At 43.6% G+C, this 27,905-nt stretch overlaps 1 protein-coding gene across 47 annotated transcripts in view; it reads left to right on the plus strand.

The window, feature by feature from the left end:
• Positions 1-27,905, plus strand: part of TACC2 (transforming acidic coiled-coil containing protein 2) — a 234,989-nt gene that overhangs the window by 37,738 nt on the left and 169,346 nt on the right. For 42 of the 47 annotated variants that reach the window (XM_086377942.1, XM_086377954.1, XM_086377967.1 and 39 more), the window contains one exon: positions 7,595-7,707. In XM_086377942.1, the coding sequence (XP_086234068.1) occupies positions 7,595-7,707 (113 nt within the window). The remainder of the gene's footprint in view (positions 1-7,594; positions 7,708-27,905) is intronic. The other 5 variants (XM_086377945.1, XM_086377963.1, XM_086377985.1 and 2 more) reach the window with 1 other exon arrangement.

Here is a 27,905-nt window from a genome sequence, read left to right on the forward strand (position 1 = left end):
TTGGGGGCTTCCCTGTGGCTCAGCTGGTAAAGAATCCACCTGCAATGTGGGAGACCTGGGTTCGATCCCTGGGTTGGGAATATCCCCTGGAGAAGGTAATCGGAGGATAATTGCTTTTCAATATTGCATTGGTTTCTGCCATATACCAACATGAATCAGCCACAGGTATACATATGTCCCCTCCCTCTTGAACCTCTCTCCCACCTCCCACCCCATCTCGCCCCTCTGCATTATCACAGAGCACCAGATTTGAGCTCCCTGTGTCATGCAGCAAATTCCCACTGGCTATCTATTTGACATATAGTGATGTATATGTCTCAGTGCTGTTCTCTCAATTCATCCCATCCTCTGCTTCCTCCACTGTGTCCACATCTGTTCCCTGTGTCTGTATTTCTGTTGCTGCCCTGCATATCGGTTCATCGGTACCCTCTTTCTAGACTCCATATACATGAGTTAATATACAGTAGTTGGTTTTCTCTTTCTAACTTACTTCACTCTGTATAATAGGCTCTAGGTTCATCCACCTCTTCAGAACTGACTCAAATGCATTCCTTTTTATGGCTGAATAATATTCCATTGTATATATGTACCACAACTTCTTTATTCATTCATCTGTCAATGGCCATCTAGGCTGCTTCCATGTCCTAGCTAGTATAAACAGTGCTGCGATGAACATGGGGTGCATGTGTCTTTTTCAGTCATGGTTTCCTCAGGGTATATGTCCAGTAGTAGGATTACTGGGTCATCAGTTCAGTTCAGTTGCTAAGTTGTGTCTGACTCTTTGTGACCCCATGGACTGCAGCATGCCAGGCTTCCCTGTCCATCACCAACTCCTGGAGCTTACTCAAACTCATGTCCATTGAGTTGGTGATGCAATGCAACCATTTCATCCTCTGTTGTCCCCTTCTCCTCCTGCCTTCAATCTATCCCCAAATCAGGGTCTTTTCCAATGAGTCAGTTCTTCAAATCAGGTGGCCAGAGTATTGGAGTTTCAGCTTCAGCATTAGTCCTTCCAGTGAATATTCAGGGTTGATTTCCTTTAGGATTGACTGGTTGGATCTCCTTGCAGTCCAAGAGTCTTCTCCAACAACACAGTTCAAAAGCATCAATTCTTGGGTGCTCATCCTTCTATATGGTCCAACTCTCACATCCATACACGACTACTGGAAAAACTGTAGCTTTGATTATACAGATCTTAGTCGGCAAAGATGTCTCTGCTTTTTAATATGTCATCTAGGTTTGTCATAGCTTTCTTTCCAAGGAGCAAGTGTCTTTTAATTTCATGGCTGCAGTCACCATCTGCAGTGATTTTGGAGCCCAAGAAAATAAAGTCTGTCATTGTTTCCCCATCTGTTTGCCATGAAGTGATGGGACCGAATGCCATGATCTTATTTTTTGAATGCTGGGTCATGTGGTAGTTTTATTCCTAGTTTTAAAAGGAATCTCCACTGTTCTCCACAGTGGCTGTATCAATTTACATTTCCACCAACAGTTCCACCCTTATTCTTGAATCAAGCGTCATGCTGCTTTAGCATGAAAATGAATAGATGTATTAAAGAAATTCTGAGGAGCAAAAAATAAGATTTATATCTGTATTTCAAGTGCAATCATGTAAAAAAAATCACAGGACATTACAGTCCATCTGACAACCCCAATTCTGAATAAAGGGACTCTGCTCCATTTGGACAGTTTTTTTTTTTTTGCCATATTGACAAAGTTCTCTCGTCACTCACTTGGGGCAGGCAGGTCGGGGATTGGGGTGAAATGATTTGGGTTTTCTGACCTTATGTATCTCTCTTTAAATCACATTGATACTAAAATATTAAGCACAGACAAGACATTAATATTGAGCAGTTTTTTGAAGTCCCAGAGGTTTTCCTCTCCCCTCAGACTCCAGATGTCAGAACTTGTGAACTCCGGCATCTTTGAGGTTCCTGGGTACTTTGGGGGGTAATTCTTACCACTTTTGATGCCAACAATTTTGAGGAAGGGAAGACAAATATTATTCATTGAATGTTATCTCTCGTTCATTCACTAAACTGTAAGTTCCATGAGGGTAGGAACCATGACTCTTTTATTCTAATTAAATGTTTTATTTGGAAATATTTTCCGATTTATAGAAAAATTGCAAAGAGAATAGAGAGAATTCCCTTACTCTTTCCCTAAACTTCCCCTAAAGTTAGTATCTTACACCATATCTTTTAAAATATATATATATATATTTTTATAATACATCTATCTTTTAAAAATATATTTATTTTTGGCTGCACTGGGTCTTCGTTGTTGCACACAGATTTTTCTCTAGTTGTGGCAAGCAGAGGGTCCTCTCTGTCTGTACTTGTGGTGCTAGGGCTTCTCTCTGTGGTGGCTTCTCTTGCGTAGCCCAGGCTCCAGGGCACGTGGGCTTCCGTAGTGGTGACCCGTGGGCTTAGTTGCCCTGCAGCCTGTGGAATCTTCCAGGACCAGGGATCGAACCCGTATCCCCGCATTGACAGGCAGCTTCTTAACCACTGGACCACCAGGGAGGTCCACACCTTATCTTTTAAAATCTTCTGTATCAACCTAAAGTCTAGACTCAGCCCTTCCTGAACATGAGATGGAATCACACAAACCCCCACGCAAACTCGATTCTCTTATTTTCTCCACCTTCTCAGGGTAGAGTTGGGGTTCAAACCCAGCTCTCTCTGACTCCAAAGCTCGTTCATTTATCCTACCATGTCTCACCATGTTTCATGAGAAAGCATTCCATTTGGGGAAGCCTAAAATTCCACCTGGGGGCCTCCCCGTTCTTGGCCTGACAGAGAGAGAGGTGAAGAATGGTTGGGATGATCTAGCAGAACCGGTCTAAGCCTCTGCCCTCGCTTGACAGGGAGGATGGGCGGCCCACTGGCCCTCGCACAGAACATGTGTTCCCCCTCCATATTTGGCAGCCTGGCAGTTGCTTCTGAAATCCGATTCCTAATGCCATGGGGATGACCTTTGGTCTACTTCCCAGCATTCACCTGCAGTCACACTGCTCCCCAGAAGCTCATTCCAAGAGGGGCCGACTTGGCAAGACACCCTGGTCATGATCTAACCGTGTTAATTAAACCTTTTTATTGGCATGACCAGTAAGCCGTGGTCCAGAGAGGTGGAGCATATTTGAGAGGTAAGGTCAGGAGAATTTTTCTTTTTTAGTAGGGAAGCACTTTAGCTTTGGATAAAGTGTATTTTTTAGGACTGGAAAGTTGTGACTGTTTGAAGACTGACTGCTTTTAAATAAACCCAGAGCTCTGGAGTATTCCTGAGCCAAAGAAAGGCTGTTTGTTTACTCAAGCAATGGCAGCAAAGGAAAGATTTGAAGAAGTAACTTGACAAGGCTGTTTGTCATGTGGAGCATTGCCAGTTTTTTTTTTTTTTTTTTTCCCAGCCTGTAGTTTGGAAGTGTAAGGGGTAACTTTAGAAACGTATCCTGTTTTGTAGTGACGCCTGTTGACACAGCAGACCCCTAGGAATCCTGTAAGCAACAGGGCTTAGTACTGTTGCTAGGATGGGGAGCCTGGATGGGGAGCGGTGGGGGTGGGGAGGAGGAGGGACGGGGGAGGGAAGAGCTCAGAGGCATTGCGGGCAATGAGGCAGAGGTGAGAGCTCCACAGACCAAGTTTGCGCCCCTCGATTTGCAGAGGTGGCTAGCAGACTAAACAAGAATGATCTATTTTTCATACATTCAACAAGTATTTCTGGAATGCCTCTCCGTGCCAGGGGACCATTCTGGGCATTGACTCCAGGCCTCTGTACCACAGTGTTCATAGATGTCCGGTTGGTTTAGTTCCTTGGAGCATGGCAGGAAGATGATGGGAGTCATAGGCAACTATTTCCACTGCCTCGTGAGGCGGCATAAGGCAGGGCAGCAAGGGCGCCAAACCATCTGAGTCCGAGTCCTGGCTTCACCACTTCCAGACCGTGTGATTTGGGGCAAGTGGCTTAACCTCTCTGTGCTAGGTGATCTTAGTGGTAAAATAGGGTTGTTGTAAGAACTGGATGAGTTCAAATATGTTACGCACTTAAAAAAAAATAGTACAGGCTACCCCAGTTGTCCGCCTTCTGAATGTGGAGCATTTCTAGGAAAGCTTTTGGAAGCTGATATGGCTTAAAGCGAAGAAGTGATTACCTTAGGACATCTTGCTGATAGATGCACAAAATAAACTGGATAAAGCCCAGGTGCTCACAGACACAGTTCAGAGATGCGGCGACGTGGTGCTGGAATGTTGAGTGTGGCTTCCAGGGAAGGCGCGTGGCGTGTGGACTTCAGTAGGTGGAGCACGTGGACCCAGTAGTTGTGGTTTCGGGAAAACATGTACAGGCCTTTTGTAAAAGAGAAGTGATGTAAAGCAAGCTTGAAAAATCAGTGGAGCCCTGTATGTGGCACATAGAAAGTGTTCATGATAATGTCTGCTATGGTTATTATACCAAAAAATATGCGATGCAGGCATTGGGTGTTATTACTGTGGAAAGAGTATTGGACTTCAAGGCAGGAGCCCTGGCAAAAGTTCCTCAACCTTCTGCTTCTGAGAATTGGAAAACAGCATTTTACCTGCCTACTTAGCACACAGGGATTTTTGTAAGAATCAGAGAATGTGAAATAACTTTGCCAGTGCAGTGTGCTGTCCCCATAGATGGTACAACTGCCTTTATTTTGACTCCATCCAGGTCTGTTTTCGCTGGAGAGAACTGCTGTTCTTTTTACAGATTCGCTTTCTATTAGGAGGACAGGTGGGGCTGAAAAGAGATAAAGGTCTACCCTCTTTTCTTCTCTGAAGACAAATCTGAGGCCTTGTCATATTTCCTTTGCCGGAGGAAATTCAGCACGTGGTCCCCTCCCCACCTTTGGTGAGAGCAGAGCTCTGCCTCCCGATTCTTCTGTTGTTTGCATCTGTCTGAGCTGTTAGATACATCAGTGTCTTTCCAGAATTACTTTAAATTACCCTTGATCATGGAATAAAAAGCAGGAGATTTATCTGTTCAATTATTTGCAGATAATAGGGTGATTGAAAGGGAAACCTAGCTGCAGAAGAGATTTGGAGCTGAGACCTGTATGACAGTTAGACAAGCAGGAATTGGGTTAGAGTTTTAAAAATTCAGGACCCTGATATGAAAATGTCATTCACTCTGTATTATGATTCTGGAGTCATCATAGTAAAAATTGTAAAGCAGGCACCCAAAGGTAGTAAGATGGAATAAAGAGCCTTCATCAGAAGAGTCAGGGACACTTTGGAGTTGGAATTTACTGTGACTGGAAGTTTGTATTGTGTTGATACTGCTCTAGAGAGTGATTTCTGTCCAGGACTCACAGATCAGAAGACTGAGGTCCACAGGATAGAGCAGGGAATGGGCCAGCCAGCATGGAGGTCAAGCCAGCCTGGGGTCCACAGTTCCCCTCTTAGGTGAGGAATCGACCCCAGCTCCCCACCTCCACTGAGATGCCTCTCCCTGGCTTTGGGATCAGAGAGGATCGGGTCCACCAGATTCCCCTGCTGTGTGATCTTGGCCAGATACATAACCTCTTAAAACCCCTGTTTTAAGATAGCGACATGAGTGTTGATAATACAGCTCAAAATACTTCAAATTTTTTTCTGGAGTGGCTTCATGTAGAAATTTGAGTAATGGGATGATAAATCAAAAATAAGCCCATAAGAAGATTTACTGTTAATTTTTTATTTTTAGTTGAAGTATGGTTGTTTTACAGTGTGGTGTTGGTTTCTGTTGTACCGCAGCATGAGTCAGCTCTATGGGTATATTTGTTGTTCAGTCGCCCAGTCGTGTCCGACTCTTTGCGACCCCTCTTGAGCCTCCTTCCCACCCCCGCCTCACTCCTTGGGGTCATCCCAGAGCACCGAGCTGAGCTCCCTGTGCCAAGCAGCACCTTCCACTAGCTATCTAGAGATAGTATATGTATGTCAGATTTACCATACATGAGATTTACCATTAAATTTTTAAAATAACAACAACAAAATCCCCAGAGACACACATAGCATCTTCCTCGTAAGGCTGAGGTGAAGACTGGAAGCCAAGCTGCTGGCCCAGTGCCTGGCACTTAGTCAATGCTCAGTACACAGGTGCTGTTATTATTATTGTGTTCTTTCCCTTCATTCTGTCTCAGCAAGAGTGAATGAAGATTTTTCAAACTGTAGTATTCCTATTTAGCACTGGAAAGTTTGAGCTCTCAAGAGCTGAAGCATCTTTTATACTTCACCTCTGGACACAATGGGGTGAATACGAGCAGCCGACCACTCAGTGAAATAGACCAGATGGGGAAACATTCCGTCTTGGCTTTTCTCTACCTGCTGAGTCTGTACTCTCTGCTGCAGCCTGCCTTCCTCCACAGTGGCCAGAGACAGACTGCCAGGAACTCTTGCGTTCATATTCTAACAGAGCCAGCGGCCAGCTTACCCTTCCTCTGCTTCTCTGGGGAGTCTTGAGGAAGGACCTGCCTTAAGCTGAGTTTTGTGCATATTCGGATAGGCAGGGGTGAGGGGCTCTAGGACTGACGTTTCCGTGAGAACCTTAGGGACAGACGGACAGAAGAGCAGTTCTTTAGAAGAGGCAGATCTGGCCCCAAAGGAAAGTGTGTGTGTTGTTTCGGGGAGCGGGGGTTCAGGAACCCCGCTGCGAAGACAAAAGACAGCCACTGGGGACTTCCCTGGTGGTCTAGTGGTTAAAACTCCGTGCTTCCACTGCAGGAGACATGGGTTCAATTCCCACTGCAGGAGACATGGATTCAGTTCTCCGGGGAAGTAAGATCCCACAAGCCTCTCAGTGCAACCAAAAACCAAAATAAATACTTAAAAAGTTGTTTAAAAAAAAGAAGACAACCACTGCTTTGAGGAATACTGCTGGGGATTCCTAGAAGTCCTTTCCCCCATTTCTGATATTTGTATCAGACTTAAATGAGCATCATTTAAATTGAGTTTTTAAAACATCTCATCTCTTTCTGTCCTATGATTTGACGTTTTGACTGTGCTTTAAATGTTTGCGTTTTGGTTTGAAAAATCATGTGAACAGCAGACAAGCTTATTGTGCCATTTAAGAAATGATGACCAACTCTTAGAATGGTTGAGACCTCAGTGAGTGGCCCCAGGGTTCCTCCTCATTTTCTCCCTTCAGTATTTTTTTCTGGTTTCCAGCTGAATTCCAGCGTGCAAACCATGGGGCAGGGGCAGGAAGTGTATTTTCATTGAGGTGAGGCCACAGACAAGATGCACGGAGATCTTAGATTCAGTACCCCAGTTTCTTCAGAAGCAGATGGCCCCCAAAGTGCGATGGGTGTCCCCATTATGTTCCTTTACTGAAACAGTCAGCGACTCAGCTCAAATCGCTGGTTTGCTGTGTTTCTCCTCCATTAGGTGAGAGCAGGGCTTTGCTCACCGTGTGCCTCCAAAGCCTCGCTCAGCGCCTAGCACTGTCAATGCTCAGATGGACGGTAAAGCCAAACAACGAACAAACAAAAACACCCCTGGCTCTTCAGTGTTGTGATCAGTGACCTATTGATAAAGTCTCTGTGTTTTCAAAGACTCCTACTTGATTTCCTTTCCAATGTCTCTTTCTTGTGCTCCAGAAGACTTCTTTGGCGCGAAGTCCAGGATCTGTGCAACCACCTGGGAACAGTCAGAGAGTAGAAAGGAAGCCCGAGGAGGCACCCGAAGGCACGGACCCAGGAGACCAGCCCAGGTAGGACCAGGTCCAGAGGCGTGACCCAGCCCGAGGCGTGGCCAGCTCTTGGCCTGCTCAGCATTTGTTTTGCTCCGTTTGCTTCGGGAATTTTATCCTAAAATCCATGATGTAGTTGTCGGTGGTGAGATGTTCCAAGCAGTGGTTCCTAGACCTCTTTGTGATTTGCCTAGACCTGCCTGATTGGAAAATTAATATTTTCCTGCCCAGAGATGCATAATAATGATAGGCTTCCATGCCACAGCATTCCAGGTCTTTTATCCTCATTCTCAGAACTTACAATAAAAAAGATCAAGGCTGCCAAGGGCCTTAGGAGGGTGTGGCTAATTGGTGGCAAAGCTGGAGTCTGGATTCCAAGACAGAAGTCAATGTGGGCTTCCGGAGGGTGAGACAGAGGAGTCAAAGAGCAATCATCCAGTCCTAGGGAGGCTGGTGGATGCATTTCAGAAATCAGCAAAGCTGCCGTGCCACAGCGGAACACGGCCAGTGCAGGCTCAGCCCACTCGTCCGTGGTTTATCAATGTGGCCCGCAGTTGGGTCCTGATTTCCCTGTTGGGGCTACTGTTCAGGACCCACAGGTTTGGAATCATTCAGAAGTAGAGGGTGGGCAGACGTGAATGTTCTGTCCCCAGAACAGACACAGGTTAGGACACTGGAAGCAATGAATAATTGTCTGTGAGTTCAACATATGGTCTGGTTAGAAAAACCTTCCTTAACAAATTGAAGCCCAGCTTCTGGGACGCTGTAGTTACAGATCTTAAAGGAACAAATGAACAAAAGCTGCAAGGACCAAAAATGCAAAACTGAGTGATACACACTGTCCCCCGTCCGTCACCACCCCACCACCCACCACCAAGTCCCTGTCACTGACTTTGGGTTTCAAAAGCTTTGCAATCCCTTTTCACTTGAAGCGTTTTAGCAGCATGTTTTGCTTTGGCTTTGAACTATGGAAGGTCCTGGGAGAAGGCAATGGCACCCCACTCCAGTACTCTTGCCTGGAAAATCCCATGGACGGAGGAGCCTGGTGGGCTGCAGTCCATGGGGTGGCTAAGAGTCGGACACGACTGAGCGACTTCACTTTCACTTTTCACTTTCATGCATTGGAGAAGGAAATGGCAACCCACTCCAGTGTTCTTGCCTGGAGAATCCCAGGGACGGGGGAGCCTGGTGGGCTGCCGTCTCTGGGGTCCCACAGAGTCGGACACGACTGAAGCGACTTAGCAGCAGCAGCAGCATGGAAGGTCCTGGGTGAGTAAGAGCGGCCCCTGGTGGCCGGAATTTCCATGCCTTCTGGTGTTATTTTCTGGGTGGCTTTGGTTACCCAGTCCCCTGGGTCGCAACAGAGTGGGACACAACTTAGCAACTGAACAACTGATTATGCGGTTTGAGGAGAAGGCACTTTGAATGTCTTGCATAAACATTGGATTTCTTTAGGGAAATGATGATCATATGGGGCAGAGGTTTCTTTTTTTGCTGAGAGAGGCATGAACTTGAATGGCACCTTTGATCTCAGTTCTTTGCAAAATGGGAGCCTCCTTTACCTCCCAGAGTTCCATGGCTGTTCCGCCTTCATGAACTTTTTTTTAAAAAATCAGGACAAAGGGTTTAATATTTGGCTCTAAATTGACTGGGTAATAGTTTAGATTGGCTTCCCGTGATCATGAATCGAATGATCTGGAATCCTACACAAGGGAAGTCACTCCTTCCAACTGGATACTCAACGTCCAGCTCTTCTGTCTCCATCTTCATGTGGTTCTGGGATTTTTTGAGAGGTTTGGGAACTACCTGGGGAGGCCTGTGTCCCAGCTGGACTGGGGAGGAATAGCAGCTCAAAGGTCTTTCATTTCTTGTTCCTCAGCTTTAGTCAATTAACTTTGCCTTGAAGACGAATTGTCTCTAATTGGCATGCAAATTGAACATAAGAGGTGCCTTCTAAGAGCAAGCTCAAAAAAAGCAACTTTCTGTTCACAATTAAAAACATGATTCCCCTCCATGAATGTGCCCACGTCTATCGCGCAGGGCTCTGCACTAACTCAGAAACTAGCAAGAAGCGGCCGGGAAACAGGATGTTTACAGGAAAAGAGTGTGAACCCAAGTTCCCCCGTGCGATGCTTCAGTGAGGCATGCCACCCTTGGCATCTACAACAATGATCACCCTAGCATTTGACGTTCATTTTGCAGATGGGGCACCAAAAACTATGCCAAATGCTCTACGCATACAAGACGAAATTTTTTTTTTCTTTAAATGAATTCATTTCCAATTGAGCCCTTACTCCACTAGGCTGGTGGGAATGCCCCTGTCATTGTCCTTGGGAACTCCTCTCCTGACCTGATCTACTGAGACCGTCACCTGTCTCCTCCCACCCCATCATCACTGAGATGTCCACTGGCTCAGGCCCTGTTGTCCCTCGGGCCCTAAGACAGCTGCTTTCACGATACACCTGGCACAGGGGGATCTTTGGTGAGGCTGGGAGCCCTGGTCATTCCCTTCGGCATTCTGGGCTCATCTTATCTTGAACCTGAGGGCACAGTCAGGAAGCAGGGAGGGAGGCTGGGAGATTCCCGAGATTCCCTACTTCCCGTGACCTTCCCCTGCTCTCTCCTCATCGTTCTTGAATGCATTTATCTTCTCCTTTTCCCTCAACGGATAGCCAGCACTTTTTCTTCGAAGGACACGCTACAGATTTTTACAAAAGATAGAAAATGCCAGTGACCTCAAACTATTTCTACTTTCTACTTGGAAAACACAGAAAGGGCTGCAGTGGCCCTGCTGGACCTGAAGGCAAGAGAATATAAGGAGGAAGGCATACATTAATATTGCCAATGATGAGTGAGAGGGGAAAAGGAATTCCCTGGTTTCCCAGTGGTTAGGACTCTGTGCTTCCCTTTCAGGGAGCATGGGTTCAATTCCTGGTCCAGAGAACTAAGGTCCTGCTTGCTGTATATATATATATATATATAGCCAAAGATTTGTCCTTCTGCACAAGCCGTCATCTCTACTCTCCAGAGGAGGAAACTGAGGCTTGGAGCACTATGCCATCCAAGCCCTAGTGGTAGAAAGTCCATTGTATCCCCCTGGAAGCTCTTCTATCCTCTGAATACATAAAAACGGGTTCATACATCCCCAAAGAGGTTCTATCTTCATCCAATAGGGAGTCCCCGCAGTTCAGCTGCTTTGCTTTCCAGTTGTCACAGGGTGTCGCTGTTGTAACTTAGCCCTGCATTGGCCAAACTGTGCAGCGGCTGGGCGGAGCCTCCCAGGTGCTCCGCCCTGCCTAAATCCCTGGGCTCTTGAGCATGAGGCCCATCCCCACGAGCACAACCCTAGGCTGTTCCTCTTACTGCTTGTCAGTGTCCACCCTCGAGCACAGCTGCCCTGGAGACGCATCTGGACTGGTTCCAGCTCCACTGTCCAGTCTCTAGGAGCCCTTCCCCTCTTTGGGTACCAAGAACCCTTGCCTTTTAAACACTCACAACATGATGGATCTTATGATACAATCTTTCCCCAGATAGTGAAGCCATTAGGTTGCACCAGAGGAAACTACAGTTTTGGCAGGTTAAGAAAGATCTTGGATAGTGGCCATTTCCTGTGCTTCACCATCATACTTGCTCATTCTCAGAGGCAGGCGCCAAGCAATATTTCAGAGATAACTGACCTTTCTCATGGAGGGTCCCTAAGAAATTCCTGGGTAAACTTCTGGCACCGCTTTGTCCCTGAAAGGAGAGTGGAAACTCAACAGCCACCAGTCTTAACTGCTCTTCTTTGGCTCTCAAATGTGAGCAGGCATCAGAATCACCTTTAAGGCTGGTTAATAGCCTGGTTGCTGGGCCCATCCTCCAGAGATTCTGATTCAGTAGGTCTGGGGCTAGGCCTGAGAATGAGCATTTCTGACAAGTTCCAAGGTGCTCCTGGTCCGGGGATCGCACTTGAGAAGCACTGCATTATGCCCGAGATCTGCGTGAGCTGTCGGTCTGTGCTGCTGGGGTCCTGGGGAACTTGAACCGAAGGGATGACTGTAGAGGCCATTCCAGGTAGGGGCAGAGTTCCCAGTTGGACCTCTCAGAGGCAGAGCAGGAAGTGAGCCCAGACCTGGGGGTGGATGTTCATTAAAAACAAGGCTGGAGAAGTGATGCCAGATTGAAGAGAACTTGGAGGTCAGGGGAAGGGTTGAGATTTTATCCTGCAGGTAACAGGAAGCTGGGGAAGTGCTTTGTGGTTGGTTGGTTTGTATTTAAAGAAGGGTTTATGCATTCAAGCAAAGTGTTCCAGGAATTTAGGGCCTGATTAACGCACTGGAGTTGGGAGGCTGGAAGGGCCCTAGGGGATGCTCTTTAGTAGAAGGATGGTGGCTGGGAAACCATCCCAGGGTAGAACCTGTTACTGAACCAAACTCGGGTTTGCTTGCTGCACTTGCAGCAAAGCTGATCTATTGACACTGAGTTGTGGTGAATGGAAGTACAGTGTTTTTTTCAGGCTACCATGTAAGGAGAATGGGCATCTAATGCTCAAAAGATCTAAACTGCTTGATGGCTTTCAGAGAAGGGATTTTAAAGGCAATATTAATGGATGAGGGTTGATCAGCTCATGAACAATTTTCTTCCTGGTTGATGGTAGGTAACAGGGTGATGCTATGACAAGCCTACACAGTGTATTAAAAAGCAGAGTCATCACTTTGCCGACAAAGGTCCATATAGTCAAAGCTATGGTTTTTCCAGTAGTCATGTACGGATGTGAGAGTTGGGTCATAAAGAAGGCTGAGCACCGAAGAATTGATGCTTTCAAAACTGGTACTGAGGAAGACTCTTGAGAGTCCCTTGGACAGCAAGGAGATTAAACCAGTCAATCCTAAAGGAAATCAATTCTGAGTATTCACTGGAAGGACTGATGGTGAAGCTGAAGCTCCAATACTTTGGCCATCTGATGTGAAGAGCCAACTCATTGGAAAAGATCCTGATACTAGGAGAGACTGAGGGCAGGAGGAGAAGAGGGCAGCAGAGGATGAGATGGTTGGATAGCATCATTGACTCAATGGACATAAGTTTGAGCAAACTCCAGGAGATAGGAAAGGACAGGGAAGCCTGGCCTGCTGCAGTCCAGGGGGTCGCAAAGAGTGGGACATGACTGAGCAACTGGCAACAACAGCAGGGTGATGATTGTGGAATCTCAGTCACCAGCTTTCTAGTCCCAACTAGTCTGATATCTACATGCTTTTGGTCAGCATGCAGTCACCATCCTCCACCAGGAAATTTTTATTTATATCCCTTCTGGAGGAGCCAGAGTCCTGTGACTCAATTGTTCTAATCATTAACTGCTTGAGTCTGCTCTTTGGAATTCAGGGAAGGTCGAACAAGAGGTAGGGAACAAGACAGTGGTTTGTACCTAGAAAGGCCCCACAGAGTCTTCCTTGGTTTCAAACTCACAGAACCTGGAGATGGTCTGGATGCAGGCAGAGGAGAGAGTCTAAGAAGATGCTAAGGTTCTAGACCAAGAACCTAAAAGAAGGATGCAACATTGGAAACTAGAATGTCCAAAGTGAGAACTGCTATAGGGAAACTGATCAATTTCAGACACACTGAAGAAAAGACCATCAGGCTTTCTGGGAACCCTGCTGGCCTGGTCTTTATGTAAGCTGGCCCCCGGCTGGGGAGGAGTGACATTTTAACGGGGTGATGATGGAGCGTTGTGGCCTCAGACGCTCTAATATCCTCTTGGTGGCTTCAGTTATTTGCACAAGTTATTCTCAGATAGCTTGGCTCGTTCCTGTGCTGCTGCTTCCGTGTGTGTGTGTGTGTGTGTGTGTGTGTGTGTGTGTGTGTGTGTGTGGTGTGACTCTAAAACTATATTTAAAAGCTTAGAGACAGATCAGGGTTGGGGTGAAAGATTGAAAGATAGTAAGTGAAATCATAAGGGACGGTGTCTTCCAGACTTCTCAGATCACGGGACTTACCGAGGTGTTTGTTAAGTATATAAATTCCTAGGCCCCATCCTAGTCCTTCCGAATCAGAATCACTAGATGTGGAGTCAAGGAATCTGTGTTTTGAATAAACACCCTGGGTGATTGTGTCCAGCCAGGACATTTGTGAATAGTGATCAACTGCCAGGGTCACCTTCTTGTGAATTAAAATACCCCGTGTTTTGACCCCCTCCCTTGAAGAGGCTGATCTAGTAGGTTTGGGGTGAGGTCCCCAAATCTGTGTTTAATAAAAAGGCCATGTGACTCTCATGATAAAGTTTGAGACACACTGACCCAGGGGTTACTCTCAGGTCAATAGCCATAGCTGACTTTTGTTTGCTCTGCTGTGAAGTTTATATATATACATAAATTTATATATATATATGTATATATATATGTATGGCTCAGAAATCAGGGATAATTAGCACACATTAAACTCATGCCCCCTCTTATCTTCTCCTCTGTGTTTTTCTTTCACTGAATGTCTGTCGGGAATCCACTTGGGGCCTGTTTTTCTGGAAGGCGCTGGGGACACACGCATCCTAGGAGGCTGGGGACTTCGGCTCCAGTGGATGAGAAGGTTGCAGTGAGGAAGTCAGACATAGAAGTAGGAAACCAAGGGAAGACGGGCCCTTTCAGGCCGTGTCACAGCTCTGAAAGACACCAGTGGGTGTTGTGACAGATGGTAAGGAAGAAGGGAGTGGCTGGTTTGGATTAGACTGGTGATTAAAGTGGGGATCTCAGATCAGCAGGCTCCGCATCACCTGGGACCTTGATAGAAATGCTAAGTCTTGGGTGCTTCTCCAGGCTCTGGGGTGAGCCTTCCCCAGAAGCAGTTAGGTTGTTCTGATGCACCCTAAGGTTTGAGGACCATTGGATTAGATGGTCAAGGAGGGGGATGATGTTGTAGCCACACATTCCGGGAAACAAACTCACTCAGAAGGACAATGCAGGTAGTGGAGTGCAGTTTATGACACCGGCGGGCCCAAGGCAGAGTCTTCTCTTAGCCAAGGACCCCGACCAGCATTTGTGAAAATCTTTTCTACCCCATGTGTACATATCTGAACCCACCACTCCAAATTCCTTGAGACTTACATAAACCAAGGAAAACACAATCCCAATAACCCCATCATTCACGTGCTATGTGTTCAAACAGTCAAACAATTAGCCAATAATCAATAAACCTGAGGTTACACTCTGATAGATACAGAAAAATTTATGGCCTGTCTGGAGGAAGGGGTGATTAGTGTATGTTTTCTCTTAGGCGATGACTAACCTAGATACTATCTTCAAGGTTCCCCTGTCTGGAGGAGGTCTTATCCTTCAGTTCTTGTTTTCATAGGCACTAAACACAGAGTTCAGAGTTCGTTGGAAAGGTGACCGAGCATGATCAGCATGAACAGGCCTAAGATGGAGTCCAGGCCTTATGAATTCCTTCTTCAGTGATACTTGAACTAAGTTTGGAATGACAGAAAGGGGGCAGGCAAGGGAAGATCTGGGGGGAGGATCAGGCAGTGCACAGACCTGAGGGGGAAATGAATTTGTTAGAGAAACTGAAGGAGGCTCATGAAGGAGCAGGAGGTGGGCAGGGGCCAGATCAGCCAGGCTTGGGCCTTGAAGGCCAGCTATGGTAAGACATCCAGATTTAGATACCATGAACCAATATGTGTTCAGCAGGACCGCTCTGGTTGCTGTATGGAGAATGCAAGGGGGCAAGACCGCAGGCCAGGAGGTCTGAGGAGAGGCCATTGCAGGACCCTGAAAGCTGCAGGGGTGCCTGGAGCCAGGACAAAGAAACCCGTCCTTACTTTCATGATCTTCTTTTCTCTGTCCTCCCACAGGAACCTCTGTAGATACGTCATTCCCCGTTGCCTTCCCTTTCCCCAAGAAAGTTCAATCCCATAGATATATTGTGTATGTCTGTGGACTGTGGTCTTTGCAGGGCCACAAACCAGGTGGTGCCAGTGGTAAAGAATCCGCCTGCCAACGCAGGAGACGCAGGACACTCTGGTTCAGTCCCTGGGTAGGGAAGATCCCTTGGAGGAGGAAATGGCAACCCACTCCAGTATTCTTGCTGGGAGAATCCCATGGACAGAGGAGCCTGGCCGGCTACAGTCCATAGGGTTGCAAAGAGTCGGACATGACTGAGTATCTGAGCACATAAACATGCTCAGATGTAATAGCTAAGGGTTTTTTTCTGCCTCCTGAGAGCCAGTTTTACCCTTCTGTGGATGATATTGACCCACTGATGATGCAAGGACTACGGTGATAACAGTGAAGATGGAGAAACATATGCAGCTTTTCATATCTTGCGTATTTTGAAGCTAAAGATGCCAGGACTTGCTGAAGGATGGGATTTAGGAGGGAGAGAAGAATCAAGAAGATTCCTGAAGTTTGGGCTTGAGCAGTTAAGTAAGCGGAGACATTTGCTGAGATATGAAAAACTGGCCTGATCAGGTCTACCTGCCAGGTTCCATAGTCACAGACCCAGTGTCCAGGAGGAAACCCTGTTGCTACCAGGTACCAGTCTGACCAGACAGCGAAATGACTATCACAAACCCTGTCTCAAACTAGGGGAAACTTAGGGCGGCCCCCCACATTTGAGAGAAGAGCAGTGTTCTCCTTTGTGCTTCACAGATGGCTCATTTCCTGCTGTATACCTGTGGTCTTGGGATTGATAATAAGAAACATATATTTGGTCTTCATCCCAGCCCTGGCACTGAGCTCCTAAGACCTTTGGAATTTCCTAAGTGGTGAGAGCAAGAAAGGTGTCTTTTGTTATGCTAATGAAGCAGCTTTTGGAACGCACTCAAAAGTGGGGGCTGGCTGCCAGGGGAACCAATTCTGTGATTGGAGGGTTGGGACCTTGAAGATTAAAAACTTAGAGGTTCCTCTGTAGGGGACTTAATGTGCTGACTTTTTAATTTTTACGTATTTTTAAAAATATTTGTTAATGTATTTATTTTGTCTGCATTGAACCTTAGTTGCAGTCCTGGGATTCTCTCTAGTGTGTGCCCTGTGACATAGGGGATCTTAGTTCCCCATCAGGGACTGGACTGAGTGCCGTGCATTGTAAGGCAGATTCTTAACTAGTGGACCACCAGGGAATTCCCGCGTACTGACTTGTTAAAAACTCATTTTTATTTTTTAATTTGAAGTGTGTTAGTCACTCAGTCATGCCTGATTCTTTGCAACCCTGTGGAGTGTAGCCCACCAGGCTCCTCTGTCCATGGAATTCTCCAGGCAAGAATACTGGAGTGGGTTGCCGTGCCCTTCTCCAGGGGATTTTCCCAATCCAGGGATCAAACCGGGGTCCCCTGCATTGCAGGCGGATTCTTTACCATCTGAGCCACCAGGTGAAGTATGCTTGATTTATAATGTTGTGTTAGTTTCAGTTGTACAGCGAAGTGATTCAGTATATATATATATGTAGGCTTCCCTGGTGGCTCAGTGGTAAAGAACCTGCCTGCCAATGCAGGAAATGGGGATTCAGAGTCCAGTCCCTGGGTTGGAAAGATCCCATGGAGGAGGAAGTGGCAACCCACTCCAGTATTCTTGCCTGGGAAATCCCATGGACAGAACAGACTGACGGGCTACATGGGGTCAGAAAGAGTCGGACATGACTTAGCGACTAAACAACACCAACTACATATTCTTTTTCAGATTCATTTTCCTTATCGATTATTTTTGAACCAAGGCCACTGCATGCTGGTCAGTGGGCTCAGGACATAAACACATACCTTACCCAGCAACTCTGTGGATGAATGCAGGTGATCTGAGGGGTTATATGAGGAAACTGAGGTTCAGAGAGGTTAAGGAACTAGCTAGCCCCCAGGTCAAACAGATAGAACCTGGCGTGCTAAGGGCTAGAATCCAGTTTGGTTTGATGCCAAAGCCCAGGCCCACAATCATGAGGCTGAGTTCTTACAGGTGCCTGAAAAGATTTGTGTCGTGGTCTCCATAATTAGAAAGCAAACCCCAGTCTGTTTTAAAGAAGGTCGGTTCTCAGACCCAGAAAAAAAATCGAAAAAGATCTGGTCAGTTTTATGAGCAGCGGCCGAGGGCCGGCGCTTCATTACCGGCCCTCCCCCCATGTTTCTTAAAGCAGTGGATTCTGTTCCTTTAAACGAAGCTTTGTGAAGTCCTGGATTCCGGATCCCGGATCCGTAACAGGCTCCTGCCAAGGCAGGGTGTGTCACAGAGCGGGTGCGGCCGGTCCAACTTCTGAGTCACTGTTTATCTCTGGCAGGAAGTAAACACGGGGAGGAGAGAGGGAGGGAGGGAAGGAGGGCGCTCTCGGACTTTTGACGCTGGCTGGGAAAGAATATCGTGTGCTGAGTTAGGTGTGCGTCTGCTCTTCTGGTTTCAGCCCAGAACCTTTAAGAAGTGAAGAGGAATGGTGCTGTTCCAGTCTGAAACAGTACTTGGGAACAAAGGAAATTAGAAAGTAGAGTGGGAAGAGCAATCAGCACCTACAGACAACTGTTCTTAAAATATTGGTGTGTTTCCCTCAGAGTTCTCTGTTGATTTCTAGTTCTTCCTTGATTGTGATAGCTCTGTACATGTATACATTTTATGTATCATTCAGTTCAGTCGCTCAGTCGTGTCCGACTCTTTGAGACCCCATGGACTGCAGCACGCCAGGCCTCCCTGTCCATCACCAACTCCCGGAAGTTGCTCAAACTCACGTCCATTGACTCAGTGATGCCATCCAACCACCTTATCCTCTGTCGTCCCCTTCTCCTCCTGCCTTCAATCTTTCCCGGCATCAGGGTCTTTTCCAATGAGTCAGTTTAAAAAAATTATAAACTATTAAATATATACGATAATAAATTATATATGTAAATCTAAAAATATTTAAACATGTTAATATAAATGTTACATAAATGTATACTATATTTGAATAATTAATAAGCTATTTTTAGAGCAGTTTTACCGAAAAACAAGGGTACCGAGAACTCCCTGAAGCCATCCCTTCTCTGTATAGTGCGGTTCAGTCGCTCCGTCGTGTCCGACTCTTTGCGACCCCATGAATTGCACGCCAGGCCTCCCTGTCCATCACCAACAGTTCCCCCTTATTATTAAGATTGTGCATTAATGTGGTACATTTGCTACAGTTAATGAACAAGTGTTGATAATTATGAACTAAAATCTGTACTTTCCGTTAAGGTTCACTCTTTGTATTATACATTGTCATGTGTTCACCATTATAACATCGTACAGGATGGTTTCCCAGCCTTGAACATTCCTGGGTTCCGCTTATTCATCCCTTACTCCCTCCTTCCTTTCCTCCCTCCCCTGGCAAGCACCAGTATTTTTGGTCTGCGTAGTTTCTTTTTTTCCCAATTGCCTTTTATTTATCGGTATAAACTGCACACTGTTTAAGTGTGTAAATCTGAGCTTGACGAGTATTTGCACTCCTGCGCATCTGTAATCACACTCAGATCTGTTTCCATCGCCCCGTTCACGCACTCACGTCACTTCCCAGTGCCTCTGTCCTAGAATAACAACTATTTGAACTTCTACCACCGGTGACTAGTTTTGCCACTTCTTGAGCTTCGTGTAAATGGTACTGAACAGTATGTATACTCTGGTATCTGGTTTCTTTTACACACTGCTACTTACTGATGTTTTAAAATTGTTTTTACTGTGGTTTAAAAAGGCAAAGCGTTCCATTTACCACCTTAACCAATGTAGTGTTTAGTAGTACCGTTCAGTAGTGTTAAGTATAACACGTGTTATAGTTTCTTAGTTTCTTAAGGTAGAAACAGGTCATTTCTTTGAATCTACCTTTTTTAGTATAGGTGCTTGAGTGTCTTAAAAGCCACTCTAAATGCTGCTTTAACTGTATCTGACACATTTTGATATTTGAGTTTTCATTTCGTTCAAATACTTTCTAATGTATCAATTTCATTTCTTCTTTGACTCATAGGCTATTTAGAAGTGTATTATTTAATTTCCAAATAGTTGGGGATTTTCCAGTTACCTTTCTGTTATTGATTTCTAATATAATTCCATTGTAACCAGATAATATGCTTTGAATAATTTAAATCTTTTAAAATTTATTGAGTTTTTTTATGTGTAGAATATCATCTGTCTTATAAATGTTTCACTTACACTTGAAAAAAATTAATCCTGCCACTACTGACTGCTGCTGCTGCTGCTGCTAAGTCACTTCAGTCGTGTCCGACTCTGTGGGACCCCACAGACAGCAGCCCACCAGGCTCCCCTGTCCCTGGGATTCTCCAGGCAAGAACACTGGAGTGGGTTGCCATTTCCTTCTCCAATGCATGAAAGTGAAAAAATAAAGTGAAGTTGCTCAGTCGTGTCCGACTCCTAGCGACCCCATGGACTGCAGCCCACCAGGCTCCTCCATCCATGGGATTTTCCAGGCAAGAGCACTGGAGTGGGGCACCATCGCCTTCTCCACCACTATTGACTAGTGTTCAATAAATGTCAGAGAGTCAAGTTGGTTGTAGTAGTTGTTCCAGTCTTCTGTATCCGTGCTGATTGTCTATCTCTTCTATCGATTATTGAGAAAAGTGTATGGAACTATTACCTTTTAATCGTGTATTTGTTCATTTCTCCTTTTATCAGTTTTTGTGTTATGTGCTTTGAAGCTCGGTTATTAGGTAGATAAACTTTCAGAATGGTTACATCCTCTTAATGAATTGACCTCTTTTTCATTTAATCTTTTTTCCACTTGGTAATGTTTTTGCTCTAAAATTTGATGTAGTATAGAGACAACAGCTTTCTACTCATTGGTGTTTTCATGCTATATCTTTCCCCCCTTCATTTTCTGACTCTCAACAGATTTGTGCTTGTTAAGCAAAGTTTGAAGTGCCTTTTTTGTAGGCAGCATATAAGTTGGGTCTTGCTTTTTCGATGCACTCTGAATATCTCCAGCTTTTGACTGGAGTGCTTATAATATTTACATTTAACATGACTATTAATATGGTTGGTTTAAATCTACAGTCCTATTGTTTTCTCTGTCCATCTCTTGTTTGGTTCATTTTCCTTCCTTTTTGGCCTTTTAAAAATGTTCATTATTTTTACAATTGTACTTTACTTCCCTTTAGATTTATTAGCTACAGTATTTGTGTTATCTTAAGTGGTTGCTTCAGGATCTATAATATGTATCTTTAATGTATCACAAGCTACTATTAAGTGATATTGCACCTTTCGCATATATTAGAAGAATCTTGCAAAATTATACTTGGGTTTCTCCACTTTGGGCCTTTGTGCTATTGTTTTGTTTTGTTTTTTAACCCCCCACCCGGCCACCCCTCTGTTATTGTTGATAGACATTTTACTCCTACTATTGTGTTACAAATCCTACAATATATGTTATTTTTGCTTTACATAGCCAGTTATCTTTTAAAAGCCACTTAAATAATAAGGAAAAGTGACTTTACATTTACCTGCATAGTTAGCATTTCTGGTGCTCTTTATTCTTTTATATAAATACTGATGGCCATCTGGTATTATTTTCTTTCGATTTAAGGGACTGCCTTCAATATTTCTTGAAATACTGATCTGCTGGTGTTGAATTTTTTTAGCTTTTGTATGTCTGAAAAAAATCTTTATTTCATCTATGTTTTATAAATTTATTTTCAATGGGCAAAGAGTTACAAGTAGACAGTTTTTTTTCCCTTTTATTGCTCCATTGTATTGTAGCTTGCATTGTTTCCAACCAAAATCTGATGTCATCCTAAGTTTGTTCTTCTGTCTTTTTTCCTGCTCTGACTGACTTTATTATATTTTACTTTTTCACTGATTTTGAGCAATTTGGTTATGATATGCCTTGGTATAAGTGTCTTCTTATTTTTTATGCTTGAAATTATTAATAGTTAGATTTGTGGGTCTGTGGGTTTACAGTTTGCATTATATTTGGAAATTTTGCAGTCATTATTTCTTCAAGTGTTGTTTTTTTTTAATCTCCCTTCCACCCTGGGACTCCAGCTACACATGTCTCCAGCTGCTTGAAGTTGTCCTGCTGTTCACTGATAATCTGAATCTGTTCTTCTTTTCAAGTCTTTTTGTGTTTCATTTTGGGAGAATTTCTATTGCTATGTCTTCAAGCTCACTAATTTTCTCTGTAATGACTAATCTGTTTTTAATCCATCCCAGTGTGTTTTTCATTTCAGGAACTGTATTTTTCACCTCTAGAAGTTTGATTTAGGTCTTTTTTATATTACTGTCGTCCATGTCTGTAGTTAACACTCTAGCATCCAATAACACTCAATGTCCAATTCATAACACATGTACTTTTCTCTAGCATCCTGAACATATGTACTGCAGTTATATTACTTTAAAAAAGTCTTTGTGTACTAATTCTGTTATTTGCACAATTTCTGGGTTGGCTTTGATGAATTGAGTTTTCAATATGGGTCTCTTTTCCTGCTTCTTTGAATGCCAGACACTGTGGACTTTATGCTTCCAGATTCTGGATATTTTTGAATTCCTATAAATATTCTTGAACTCTGCTCTGGGTTGCAGTTATTTGGAACAGCTTAATCTTTTGGGGTCTTGCTTTTAAGCTTTGTTAGAAGGGACTAGAGCAGTGTTAATTTTCTCTACTACTGAGGCAAGAGCCTTCTTAGCACTCTAACATATGTCCCATCAATTATGAAGTTTTCCACCCTGGTTGGTAGGAATGGGAACTATTCCCAGCCCTGTATTAGCTTTAAGGATTCTCACTTATAAACCTTGCAGGCGGTCGGTACCTCGTCTCCTGTGGTTTCCATACATATACACGCCAATCAGTATTTTGTGTATCTCTGGAGTTTTCTTTTTGTGCAGCTTTTGCGTCTTGGTAATTTGTCTTGGGAACTCTAGATGCCTTGGTCACTGCTGACATCCAGTTTCATCTCCTTAAGTCAGGGAGGCTAACTGGCTCAAGCTGGGGTCCCCTACCCTGGGACACTCTCCAGGCCGTAAGCTGAGGCAATAGCAGGGCTTACTCTGCTCCTTTCCATCTCCAGGGATCCCTGCCCTTCATCTCCCACGACTCCGAAAGAAGCCAATCTCCTATCAGCCCAAGCCCCTGTTAGTTAATAATTCTTTATATGACATTTTCCAACCCTGGCTCCCTGAAAACCTTGGACAATCTACTGTATCAAATTTCTTTCTTTAAATGGAAATGCAGCAAAAAACACCTGGCATTTATTTTGGGAACAGTGGGGAGTCCTTCTAGAAAAAAAAAATAAGAAGAGAGAGGATGCCAGGAGCAAGAGTTGTTTCTTTTTTCTCTTCAAGAGCAGCTTGTATTGCAGACACTTGCTGTCTCTTGTGTCTTTTTTACAGCCTCAAATGCCAACTTTGACAGCAATTAATCTTCCAAAATGCGTCACTGCTGCTGTGTTAGAGCCGGGAAGGAGCCTAGGATGGTCTTTATGTCTTTGACATTGAACCAGCTTGGCCCCCACTAATGTTGACTCATCACCCCCCGCTCCCCCGACAAGCCCCCCTGCCATGTAGACCAATGGGATTACAGAGAGACACATCTCAGCAAAATGGCTTGTGGCTGGGGATTGTTCTAACAAGAAATCCTTAGTCACATTTTTGAATTCAGTCTCACACGGGCAACATTGGTAATATCTTCTTTTTCGGAGGGTGGCCCAAATTCCCTGAAAGGCTTTTCAGTCATCAAGAGAAAACTGCATTATGTTCCCTGTTGTTGTACTTTGTTGGCTAAGGGAGGAAAATTTTTATAAAATATGTCAGAAGCCTTATCAAGAAGGAATATAACAAAAATATGTTTACCACTATTTCTTATTCAAAATACCCTTGTGGTATCAAAATAAATACCCCATAATCTAATCATATGGGCAAAACTGTCATTTGCATTTTTTCCAAGGACGACTGCTGCTGGTAAGTCACTTCAGTCGTGTCCGACTTGTGCGACCCCATAGACAGCAGCCCACCAGGCTCCTCCATCCCTGAGATTCTCCAGGCAAGAACACTGGAGTGGGTTGCCATTTCCTTCTCCACTGCATCAAAGTGAAAAGTGAAAGTGAAGTCACTCAGTCGTGTCCGACTCCTAGTGACCCCATGGACTGCAGCCTACCAAGCTCCTCCATCCATGGGATTTTCCAGGCAGGAGTACTGGAGTGGGGTGCCATTGCCTTCTCCTCCAAGGATGACTAGTAGGATTTAACTTGCAGTTCAGGAGATCTTCATGTTCTCAGATAAATATTCTGCCTACTTTCTTGATTTGTGCTTATTAGAGTTTTAAAAATCTTTTTTTTTATTGTGCATAAAAATAAATATCTCTATGAAAGCAAAACTATCATTACCAAAGAGCACAGTGGAGGCTGGCCGGGGTGGTAGAGGTAAATTGGGAATTTGAGATTAACATATACACACTACCATATATAAAGTAAGTAAGTCACAAGGACCTACTATGTAGCACAGGAAACTCTAGTCAGTATCTTGTAATAACCTATAATGGAAAAGAATCTGAAAAGGAATATATGTGCTGTGCTGTGTGCATAGTCACTCAGTCGTATCCGACTCTGTGACCCCATGGACTGTAGCCTGCCAGGCTCCTCTGTCTATGGGAGTCTCCAGGCAAGAATACTGAAGTGGGTTGCCATGCACTCCTCCAGGGGATCTTCCCAACCCAGGTTTCAAATCCAGGTCTCCCACCTTGCAGGTGGATTCTTTATCATCTGACCCATCAGGGAAGCCATATATATTTATATATAAATATGCATAATACAAACAAAAAACTACCTGTATACAGCGTTAAAGACATTTAATGACTAATTGTGAATAACAGTTACAGAAATTTCACTTTGTAATCACATCTTACTAATTTTATCCAATAAATATCTTATTAGATTAAAAATTAACAAAAATACACCTAAAGCAACTAGAAAAGGAAGAAATGAAGAACCCCAGCATTAGTAGAAGGAAAGAAATCTTAAAAATTAGGGCAGAAATAAATGCAAAAGAAACAAAAGAGACCATAGCAAAAATCAACAAAGCCAAAAGCTGGTTCTTTGAAAGGATAAATAAAATTGACAAACCATTAGCCAGACTCATCAAGAAACAAAGGGAGAAAAATCAAATCAATAAAATTAGAAATGAAAATGGAGAGATCACAACAGACAACACAGAAATACAAAGGATCATAAGAGACTACTATCAACAATTATATGCCAATAAAATGGACAATGTGGAAGAAATGGACAAATTCTTAGAAAAGTACAACTTTCCAAAACTGGACCAGGAAGAAATAGAAAATCTTAACAGACCCATCACAAGCACGGAAATTGAAACTGTAATCAAAAATCTTCCAGCAAACAAAAGCCCAGGTCCAGACGGCTTCACAGCTGAATTCTACCAAAAATTTAGAGGAGAGCTAACACCTTTCCTACTCAAACTCTTCCAGAAAATTGCAGAGGAAGGTAAACTTCCAAACTCATTCTATGAGGCCACCATCACCCTAATACCAAAACCTGACAAAGATGCCACAAAAAAAGAAAACTACAGGCCGATATCACTGATGAACATAGATGCAAAAATCCTTAACAAAATTCTAGCAATCAGAATCCAACAACACATTAAAAAGATCATACACCATGACCAAGTGGGCTTTATCCCAGGGATGCAAGGATTCTTCAATATCTGCAAATCAATCAATGTAATATACCACATTAACAAATTGAAAAATAAAAACCATATGATTATCTCAATAGATGCAGAGAAAGCCTTTGACAAATTCAACATCCATTTATGATAAAAACTCTCCAGAAAGCAGGAATAGAAGGAACATACCTCAACATAATAAAAGCTATATATGACAAACCCACAGCAAACATTATCCTCAATGGTGAAAAATTGAAAAAGGTTTTGGCCACAGCAATCAGAGCAGAAAAAGAAATAAAAGGAATCCAAATTGGAAAAGAAGAAGTAAAACTCTATTTGCAGATGACATGATCCTCTACATAGAAAACCCTAAAGACTCCACCAGAAAATTACTAGAACTAATCAATGATTATAGTAAAGTTGCAGGATATAAAATCAACACACAGAAATCCCTTGCATTCCTATACACTAATAATGAGAAAACAGAAAGAGAAATTAAGGAAACAATTCCATTCACCATTGCAACGGAAAGAATAAAATACTTAGGAATATATCTACCTAAAGAAACTAAAGACCTATATATAGAAAACTATAAAACACTGATGAAAGAAATCAAAGAGGACACAAATAGATGGAGAAATATACCATGTTCATGGATTGGAAGAATCAATGTAGTGAAAATGAGTATACTACCCAAAGCAATTTATAGATTCAATGCAATCCCTATCAAGCTACCAACGGTATTCTTCACAGAGCTAGAACAAATAATTTCACAATTTGTATGGAAATACAAAAAACCTCGAATAGCCAAAGCTATCTTGAGAAAGAAGAATGGAACTGGAGGAATCAACCTACCTGACTTCAGGCTCTACTACAAAGCCACAGTCATCAAGACAGTATGGTACTGGCACAAAGACAGAAATATAGATCAATGGAACAAAATAGAAAGCCCAGAGATAAATCCACGCACATATGGACACCTTATCTTTGACAAAGGAGGCAAGAATATACAATGGATTAAAGACAATCTCTGTAACAAGTGGTGCTGGGAAAACTGGTCAACCACTTGTAAAATAATGAAACTAGAACACTTTCTAACACCATACATAAAAATAAACTCAAAATGGATTAAAGATCTAAACATAAGACCAGAAACTATAAAGCTCCTAGAGGAGAACATAGGCAAAACACTCTCCGACATACATCACAGCAGGATCCTCTATGACCTACCTCCCAGAATATTGGAAATAAAAGCAAAAATAAACAAATGGGACCTAATTAAACTTAAAAGCTTCTGCACAACAAAGGAAACTATTAGCAAGGTGAAAAGGCAGCCTTCAGAATGGGAGAAAATAATAGCAAATGAAGCAACTGACAAACAACTAATCTCAAAAATATACAAGCAACTCCTACAGCTCAATTCCAGAAAAATAAATGACCCAATCAAAAAATGGGCCAAAGAACTAAATAGACATTTCTCCAAAGAAGACATACAGATGGCTTACAAACACATGAAAAGATGCTCAACATCACTCATTATCAGAGAAATGCAAATCAAAACCACTGTGAGGTACCATTTCACGCCAGTTAGAATGGCTGCAATCCAAAAGTCTACAAGCAATAAATGCTGGAGAGGGTGTGGAGAAAAGGGAACCCTCTTACACTGTTGGTGGGAATGCAAACTAGTACAGCCACTATGGAGAACAGTGTGAAGATTCCTTAAAAAACTGGAAATAGAACTGCCTTATGATCCAGCAATCCCACTGCTGGGCATACACACTGAGGAAACCAGAAGGGAAAGAGACACGTGTACCCCAGTGTTCATCGCAGCACTGTTTAAAACAGCCAGGACATGGAAGCAACCTAGATGTCCATCAGCAGATGAATGGATAAGAAAGCTATGGTACGTATACCCAATGGAGTATTACTCAGCCATTAAAAAGAATACATTTGAATCAGTTCTAATGAGGTGGATGAAACTGGAGCCTATTATACAGAGTGAAGTAAGCCAGAAAGAAAAACACCAATACAGTATACTAAGGCATATATATGGAATTTAGAAAGATGGTAATGATAACCCTGTATACAAGACAGCAAAAGAGACACTGATGTATAGAACAGTCTTATGGACTCTGTGGGAGAGGGAGAGGGTGGGAAGATCTGGGAGAATGACATTGAAACATGTATAATATCATGTATGAAACGAGTCGCCAGTCCAGGTTCGATGCATGATACTGGATGCTTGGGGCTGGTGCACTGGGACGACCCAGAGGGATGGTATGGGGAGGGAGGAGGGAGGAGGGTTCAGGATGGGGAACACATGTATACCTGTGTCGGATTCATTTGGCAAAACCAATACAATATTGTAAAGTTTAAAAATAAAATAAAACTTAAAAAAAAATTAACAAAAAGTGCCCCAGATATCTCCTCTGATGGGATTGTAGTTTTATTTTTCATGTTTGACTGTTAAGAAGCATTCAAATGACCAGAAATAATTATTATGCCATAAATGTATTTAAGTGAATTTCTGTTTTCTTGTGCTAATATCTACATTCATTTGAAGTACAGTGACAGACAGAAGGAAGAGACACAGAATTCATTCCAGCTACAGGGAAGGCTTGTGGGTCACACTTGAAGCCCAGCACTGAA

The sequence above is a fragment of the Bos grunniens genome, chromosome 26 (assembly GCF_055505025.1).
Source record: "Bos grunniens cultivar Pamir isolate PY7600 chromosome 26, Bosgru_T2T1.0, whole genome shotgun sequence".
In the NCBI taxonomy this organism is placed as follows: domain Eukaryota; kingdom Metazoa; phylum Chordata; class Mammalia; order Artiodactyla; family Bovidae; genus Bos; species Bos grunniens.